Raw genomic sequence first — 8,019 nt, forward strand, 5'->3', positions numbered from 1 at the left:
GCCCGCCCACAGGAACACTGCGTTATGTACATGGGCAGGGGGCAAGCCTTCGGCAGGGGCCATGTACCACTGACATCATGAGTACGACCAGATCACCCCCAAGGCCGAGTAGTTGTCAGCTGACTATAGACACTGTGCCCTTGGTTTTGTCTTCAGAAAAAGATAAAGGTTGTACCATCTCATCGTTTGCCACTACAAATAAAATATGATTTTTTTCTTGAAAGATGGGAGGCTCTCCTGTTGTTAAGAGTCATCTTTGTTCTCATGGCTTTTTTTTTTTTTTTTAAACATTTTCCCTTTTGTACAGATATTATTCTTGGAATGTTGCCATTTCTTCATGGGTGAGGAGGAGGCAAAGGAAGGAGAAAGGTATGGTGTTGGGGAAAGATGTTGGAAATGAGAATAAAAAGTATGGATCTTCTCTAGTTCTTACAAAGACCTGGAGCTTTGTGCTTCCCTATCCAGACCCATTTTGGGTAGCTGCACTACATTTTACATATTCTGCCCATGTTCCCATATCTCTTTTCCATTCTCACTCCTGTACCTTGCCTTAGAATAAGGCAGAAATGAGGTCAATCTGGAGAAATGAGGACAATCTAGATAACTCAGGCAAAAGTGGTTTAGAACCTAAGTTACCGAAATGCTGTGCAGTCGGGCAAACTGGCCCACTGGACTCAGGGTGGGAAACCCCACTGCAGGATTGCTATTAAGGGCAACAGAGTTCTTTATGGTCTCAGAATGCTTCCACTTTCATGATTCCACTCAGTTCACACCACAGCCCTAGGAGACAGGCAAGCCAGAGTATTGATGACACAGTGACAGAAAGATCATTTGTTCAGGTCACACAGGGAGTCTGAGAGAAGAGGGAGCCAGAAGCTTGAGTTCCTGATGGAATGTGCGATCCATCTCCTAACACCCATCCAACCACTCACACGGTGGCCGCTTTTCACTCCCAAGTCAAACTAATCCAATGGGAAGCAACACAGCCTTAGGACCCAGGACAGATGCTGCATCTTCAGACAGATGAGACTTCTAACAAGGCTTCCAAGCACTGGAGAGGAACCCATCATCATGTTCATCAAAGTATAATTTTGAGGGCTGACACGGGATGGAGAGTCACAGCACTACAAGGGTTAACCATATTGCTCCCATCCCTATGAACTGGACCTCAAATTTAAAAGGGGAGAGGATCAGGGAGCATTCCCTGTCTGCACACAGCTGTATTCGAGGTCGAGGCCCCGTCGTAGCAAGGGCAAGCCCTGGGCTGAAACCCAAAGTGTGTAGGGGTATTTCCAAATAGCCACAGTGCTGGTTCTTCCATGTCACCATGGACAGGAAAGGGCCACATGTTCGCACCCCTCTGACCTCGAAGGCAGAGCCTGGGGGGAGATGGCTGGGGTGACTTGAGCTTATGATAACAGGTAGGACTTCTGTGCAGCTTGTTCCATGGGCTTGAAACGCAGTTCACAGGTGGGCCTAGCCTTAAGAAAACCACGTCCCACCATCTGGATTGACACAGGAGATCAACGAGGGGGCAATGGTCCACTCTACAAAAGGATTCTTCACTTACAAAAGGACTTGTAGTAATATTTCTTTAAAAGATGAAGAATAAGGATTTGATTTACAAAAGTGTCATGTACAACTTTTGGAGGGGGGTGCTTCTATTGCTTTAAGCCAGCCTCCCACACATACCCGTGATGACGGAAAGCTGCACAATTGAGAGGTGTTTAAGATTCTGCTAAGTGAATGTGCGTATGTTTGGGTCTCAGCCAGGGCCTGGTCTCTGAGTGGATTCCCCATGTCCTAGGATTGGGGCTGGATCCTGGGTCATATCAAAACCTAAAGATCCCACCAATCACTGTAGTCAAGCAAAAATCCCAGTGCCAGGGGGAAAAAAAATCCCAAGTGCCAGGAATTCCTAGGTCAGAGTTTGTGCTCAGTTCAGTTCAGAACACAGACTAGAACATCAGCAAACAGACATCCTGTAGCAGGGAGGTCTCTCTGAGCATCTAGGAGAATGCACAGATGGGGCTCGCATCCACACTCAGAACCAACACGTGCCCATCAGCACACTGGCATTTGCTCACCACATGGACAGTGATGTGTAGCTAAAAATATAGGCAGGTAGCTCTGAGACACCACCAGAATTTGAATCCCATGTGCCCCAAATAGCTCTTGCTCAATTTCCTCTAATCATTTTTCCTTTCTCTGCCTTCACACAAAGCCCAAAGGGCAAGCTCACAGCTGTAGACTTGGTCCCCACAACCACAAGGATTAGGAAGGCAAGTTTCAGTGAAGAGAAAGAAGAGTTTCGATCTCCAGGGCAAGAAATAAGAGCTACTGTGTTTTCCAACCCTCTGACCCAGCTAGTCAGGAGCAGGTGGTCCACTGGCCATCTCCTTCAGCCAGGCCCTGAAGAAGGCACCTCAAGGCTTGTGACTCTGCAGCAGCTGGCAAGCTGGATGGACCAACATGGGCCTGGATGAAGATGGGGCTCATGAAACGGGCAGCTATTGGGTACCTATATATTGGGACAGAGTGGCCACAAAAGCCACCCCAGCCAGTTTGGGAGAGGCTAAAGGCAATGCAGAGGCTGCTGAAAGCCTCAGGTGAGAGCTGACAACCCTAGGTCTCAGCCAAAACAGGGCTCCCAAGCTCCAGGCCAAAAGCAGCGCCACTAGAGCCTCTTAAGAAGTCTTAGGGATTTGGGGAAGGGGGAAGACCGTGCCGTCTTCATAAAAAGTACCTACCACTTTGCTCCATTTTTCTGTTCTCCTACTGAGGCAGGAAACGAGAAAGCCAGCCCCAGGGGTAGTTTGGGCTTCCCAAAGTTCAGCCATCAAAGAAAGCTCATCGAGTCCATTGCCTTGCTTCAGAGTTGCCCAATCTTCGCCTGCCTGCCCTGAAGCCCGTAGTCCCAGAGGCTTAGAAGTGCCCTCCTAGCTGGTCCATGATGGTCCCAGACCCATCACCGAGGGCCGGCTCCATCAGTGGCAGGCAGCATAGCAGGATGAAGGCTGCGGGCCGTGTGTTTGGGTGCAGGCTCTTCTGTGTAGCTGTCTGGGCTGGCTGCCCCATCTAGAGAGCTGCCACAACTGGAGTTGGGGGACAGCACATCCTGCAGGAGGTCATCTGGAGGCGCACCGCCCCCTCCTCCACCACCCCCTCCACCAGCCCCCACCACAGGGTCCTTGCCAGGCTTGGCCCGCTGGGTGCCCTCCTCCTCCTGATCATTGAGCAGCTTGGCCAGGAAGTTGATGTACTTCATGGCCAGGCGGAGGATCTCATTTTTGCTGAGCTTCTTGTCTGGGGGGTGTGTGGGAATCAGCTTGCGGAGCTCAGCAAAGGCCCCGTTCACATTCTGCTGCCGCCATCTCTCCCGGCTGTTGGTGAAGATGCGCCTTACGACTTTGGTGTGGGGACCTAGAGGGCAGGAGGACAAGGGTTAGGAGAGTGGGCTGGAGATCTCCTAAGGCATCTTCTCTTGTGGGGAAGGAGACAAACCACCTATTGAGAAACTTGGGAAACCTAGAATGCCTTCTTTCCTTTTACTTAGAAAACTCTTACTCATCCTTTAAAACCCAGTTCATCTGTTTCCTTCTTGCTAAGGACTTCCCTCAACCCCTCCAGAGATCTAACCAGCCACTATGGCCTTGTAATCCCTGGGTCGCCATCACTCTTGATCACTGCCGTATGCTTCTATGTTTGTCTCTCTCTCTGGGCTGGGAGACATTTGAGGACAGGGACCACAAACCATTCATTTATTCACTCACTCACTTGTACTAAGGGGCCAGATAACACTAGTTATGAAGACAAACTCTGGAGCCAGACTTCCTGGGATCAATTTCTGACTATTACTCATAGTGACTCTGGGCAAGTTACTTAAACTCTCTCTTCCTTAGTTTCATCATATGTAAAATGGAGATAATACCAGTCACTCAAGTCATAAGATTATCACATGGGTCTGACAACTAACACTGGCAAAGTCCTTAAGACAATACCTGCCTCAGATTAAACATTCATTCAATAAATGTTAGCTATTATTATCCATTCACCAGTTATTTCCTAACAACCAGGCACTGTGCTAGGCACAAAAGAATAATGGTGAACAAAACAGACAAAATGCCTGCCCTTATGGAGCTTACATTTTAACGAGGATGACAGATTATGAACAAGTGGCAAACGATAACAGACAGGAGGCCGAACATAAATTAAAAATGGAAAGGAGCCACCAGGTTTAGCTAAGGTGGTTGGGAACTGCCTTTTGGAGGAGATGACATCTGTAAGGTAAGAATTTAAGGACGAAGAAGGGAAGAAAGAACAGCATGTGCAAAGGCCCTGAGCTGGAAAATGGCTGAAGCCAGCCTGGCTGGATTAGTGTGGGTGAGAGCAGGGTAGGCTCTGCAGTAAAATGTGGAGATTTTATTCTAAGGGTGACAGAATGCACAGAATAAGGGTTTAGTACATGTTTGCTGACTGACCATGCTGACAGGTGGGGACATGGAGGAGAGAGCAGAGACCGGAGGGGAAAGGACTTATACAGTGAGCGATCCCCCTCTAGGATAGGAATAGAGAGAGAGAGCTATGCACAGGCTCGGCCTGAAGCTCTAGGCAGGCATCTGACGGCTGCAACAGTCTAAATGCCCAAGCCTGACCCAGGACTCCCAAAGCCAAAGACGACAGAGATGGGCCCTGCTAGTGCTCCTGAGCTCCTGGGCTGGGGTGGTCGCTTCTCCCCTCAACTGAAGCACAGAGCCGGGCTCCCAGTAGTCCTTGGGAAGTCCTGCACACTAAAAGGACTGCCAGTCCTGGCATATTTGTTTGCTTTCTTCTGCTGACTCCTGAAACCCAGAATTGAACCCAGAATGTGGAAACTTGGGCAGGGGAGAAGAGGAAAGGAGTCAAGGCATCACCTTAGATCCACTGCTCATGTCACAGCTCAGGAGACTGAGGCCAGGACAGAGGCAGACCTTGCCTCTGAAGTCATTCTATGACCCAACTAATCCGTGCTGACACTTTCTGCTTGATTGTCTTTCTCTCCCCTACATGTGTGCATACACACATGCATGCGCGTGCACACACACACACACACACACGCACATGCACACACCATGGTTTCCTGGGAGGATCACTCATCCTCTGCACTGTCTTTCCAAACCCCAGCAGGCCCCAGCCCAGCTGACTCTTTGCCAAAGGCCAGACCTAGGCTGGGAAACATACAGCACACCTGCTGCGCAGTCCTACCCCGGGTGCCTCAGAGGAAATAACTTGCTGTTCTCTGGCCTCCAGGCCAGACAGGGGGAGTCCTTCAGCTGTGACACAGGGAGAACCAGCCCCAGCTCCAAGACTAATGCTAACTGATCCCAAGAGAACGCTAGGTGAGAAGAGCGCTGTGTCTGCTGTCACAGCTAGAGCTAGACAGGCGTCAGAAGCAGCACCAACCCCAAGCCAGGCCCCAAAAACACTTTACCCCAGTGAAAATTTTTCAGCTATCTGTGAGGAAGCTATTATTCTCTCCCCTTCACAAATGAGGAAACTGAGGCCCAGAGAAGTACAGCAACAGTAACCGTATCAAGTCCTGACTTTAGACCTTGCATTAGTTCCACTTCTATGCACTCTTTTTGGTTAAATTTCTGATTTCGAAGTCCACAGACTTATCCTGTACCCTCACATCCTCACCTTCACCCCAGTTTCTGTCTATTCCTCTCTGGCTCCTTCCCGGAGAACTACCCACCTCTCTGCACCTTCTTCTTTCCTGAGTCTGCCCATCCCTCTACATCCTCTGTCTCTTTCTAGTCTATCACTGAGTAGATGCTCAGTAAATATTGGTAACATGATGGGTAATGGCTTCCTTATCCTCCTGCATTCCCCGCAAGCCTTCGCCCCCTTCCCATCTCCTCCTTTCTCTCCTCTGTGCCTGATTTCCATTGCTTCTGCCTTTTGTAGAAAATGCCTCTTCCCTGGGGATCTTCAGGGCTGGTCCTGCCTACTTCCTGTTTGGTACACCCATCTCCCTTCTCTAACCTAGCAACGCTGATACCCCATCACGTTTCCCTCTGTGTCCCAGGCTGGCTGGGTCTTTTGAGGTCTGTTCCTTGTCCAGACCCCAGCCCCTCTTCTCTCCAGCGGACCACAGAGTCCCAGAAGATCTAGCTCAATACACATCCCTCCCATCTGCCCCTTGCATAAGTCCCAGCCTGGCTCCAAGGCCTCAGGCACCTTTACTTCAGGAGCCCAGGCCCCAGTCAGGCTGAGAACTGCCAGCTCCAGGGATTTACTCCATATCCCTCAGTTCTGAAGAGCCTGCTCTCCTGCCCCACTGGTGCTGGGCCCCATCTGCTAAATCGGGTCAACCTTGGGAAAAGGGGAGTCTTCCAAATTTCCCACTCATCCAACCCTTTCCCCCAAGTTCAGGGCCTAAAACTACTCAGGCAGTTTGTAACAGCAGGGCTAAGGCCCGGCTGGGGGAAGTGAAAGGGCAGGGCAGAATCTATGATGTCAGGAAGGGAACTCTAGGTCTCAGCCCTGAGTGTGGAACATGGGAGAAGAAGGCCCACTATGTAGAGACTTGGGAGAAGACCCTCAAAGGTGCAGTTCCAGGCAGGGAGCAGACTCCAGACTCCAAAGAGGACTTGGAAGGAAATGCAGGGAATTCCTGAGGGTTAGTGCTTAGAGGAGGGGTACCTTGTATTTCTGCCCTCCCCCAGGATCCTTGCCAACTATAGAAATGGAGATACAGTGGGAACAGCAACTGACTATAGAGGTCTCAGCTAAGCACCGCAGTGTGTCTTCAGCCCCATGTCCCCTCCTCCCTAGTCCCCTGGGGCTCAGCAGCAGGGCAAGAACTTTGGTGGTTTGGGGTTCCAAGGTAGCCCGCCCATCCATGTGAGACACCTCGGAGTAGCCCCATGATCTCTCCTTCAGGGGGATCTAACAAGCATGAGGAACAATAACAAAGGTGGGGGTAGGTAGACTCACCATCGGTAATTTCCATCTCATAAGGGGAGGGTCTCCTCTTCACTCGGTTGTTGGTGGCAAACATAGGGAAGGCATCATGCTCCCCGAAGAACCCACTGTGGGAGGAAGAAGGCAGATTACATGATCATGTGTAGGATGGAGGTGAGACACACACTCCTTAGGGATCCTCCTGTGTGTTCTTGAGCCCCCATCCCTGGAAAAACAAGGGCAACCCTGGTCCCTTAACAGCTGAATCGAGGACAGAAGGAGCATGAAACACACGCTCATACGCACAAACGTACACAGAATGCCCCCCCCTCGCTCTGTGGTGAAACAAGCAAGGAGAGGAGGGGTCCCATACCCATGCACCCCTCCACACAGAATGGAACAAACACAAAAATGAACACACACACACCCCTAAAGACATATTGCTCTACCCCAACACAAGCACGCAATCCACAGACAATTTATACTCCCAACAGGTACTCGCACAGACAGACATGGCCTTCACACCTGCTGGTGTGCAACTCCAATGCCACAAAAGGGCACACTGTCCCCTCCCCCCAACCTCACCCCACCTTTACACTAGCCCCATGGGGCCCTGTGGACAGACAGCAAACAGGAAACCCTGACTCACCACTGCTGACATGCCTCCCCCCACTCCCATCACCAACTCTGGGCTCTCTACAACTTCTTTCTCAAGCCTCCTGCAGACTCGCTAACTGCCCCACATTGTGTATCCCTTCCCCACTGCCTGTCCCCAACTCAACCCTGCCTCCATCTCTACAACATCTCAGTGGCCTCAGCAAGGAAATGGGCACCCTCACAAGGTGAGGAAAGGCTTGAGGCCACAGACCACAGCTAGGGTCAGAGGGGCTGTAGAGAGGAGAAAAGGACCCACTCCACAGGCGGGCCCTCCAGCAGACATTCAGATGCAGAAGAGGGGGCCCACAGCAACCACCCTCAGATCCTTATCTCTTACCTGTCCACAGATGGCTGAAGCTTCCAAAAGAACTTCACAACCAGCGCACCTAGCCACACTCTTGCCTGACACATTCACGG

At 50.8% G+C, this 8,019-nt stretch overlaps 1 protein-coding gene across 1 annotated transcript; it reads right to left on the reverse strand.

Annotated features, from left to right (window-relative positions):
* Positions 1 to 238: 238 nt before the first annotated feature.
* TAL1 (TAL bHLH transcription factor 1, erythroid differentiation factor) lies at positions 239 to 8,019 on the reverse strand. Its single transcript, XM_011367653.2, has 3 exons — positions 7,940 to 8,019; positions 6,979 to 7,073; positions 239 to 3,423 (listed from the first exon to the last, which is right to left on the reverse strand). Exons 1-3 carry the CDS (start codon positions 8,011 to 8,013, stop codon positions 2,969 to 2,971), a joined length of 624 nt encoding a protein of 207 aa, XP_011365955.1. The 5' UTR covers positions 8,014 to 8,019; the 3' UTR covers positions 239 to 2,968.

Source organism: Pteropus vampyrus, unplaced genomic scaffold, assembly GCF_000151845.1.
Source record: "Pteropus vampyrus isolate Shadow unplaced genomic scaffold, Pvam_2.0 Scaffold135, whole genome shotgun sequence".
NCBI lineage: Eukaryota > Metazoa > Chordata > Mammalia > Chiroptera > Pteropodidae > Pteropus > Pteropus vampyrus.

Bases quoted from the DNA above. Each gene is read 5' to 3' on its own strand.
- TAL1 (XM_011367653.2), bottom strand. From the start codon at position 8,013: ATGTGTCAGGCAAGAGTGTGGCTAGGTGCGCTGGTTGTGAAGTTCTTT. The intron at 7,074-7,939 runs GTAAGAGATAAG...TTCCTCCCACAG, and splicing joins CTTCAGCCATCTGTGGACAG to TGGGTTCTTCGGGGAGCATG. The intron at 3,424-6,978 runs GTGAGTCTACCT...CCTGCCCTCTAG, and splicing joins TGAGATGGAAATTACCGATG to GTCCCCACACCAAAGTCGTA.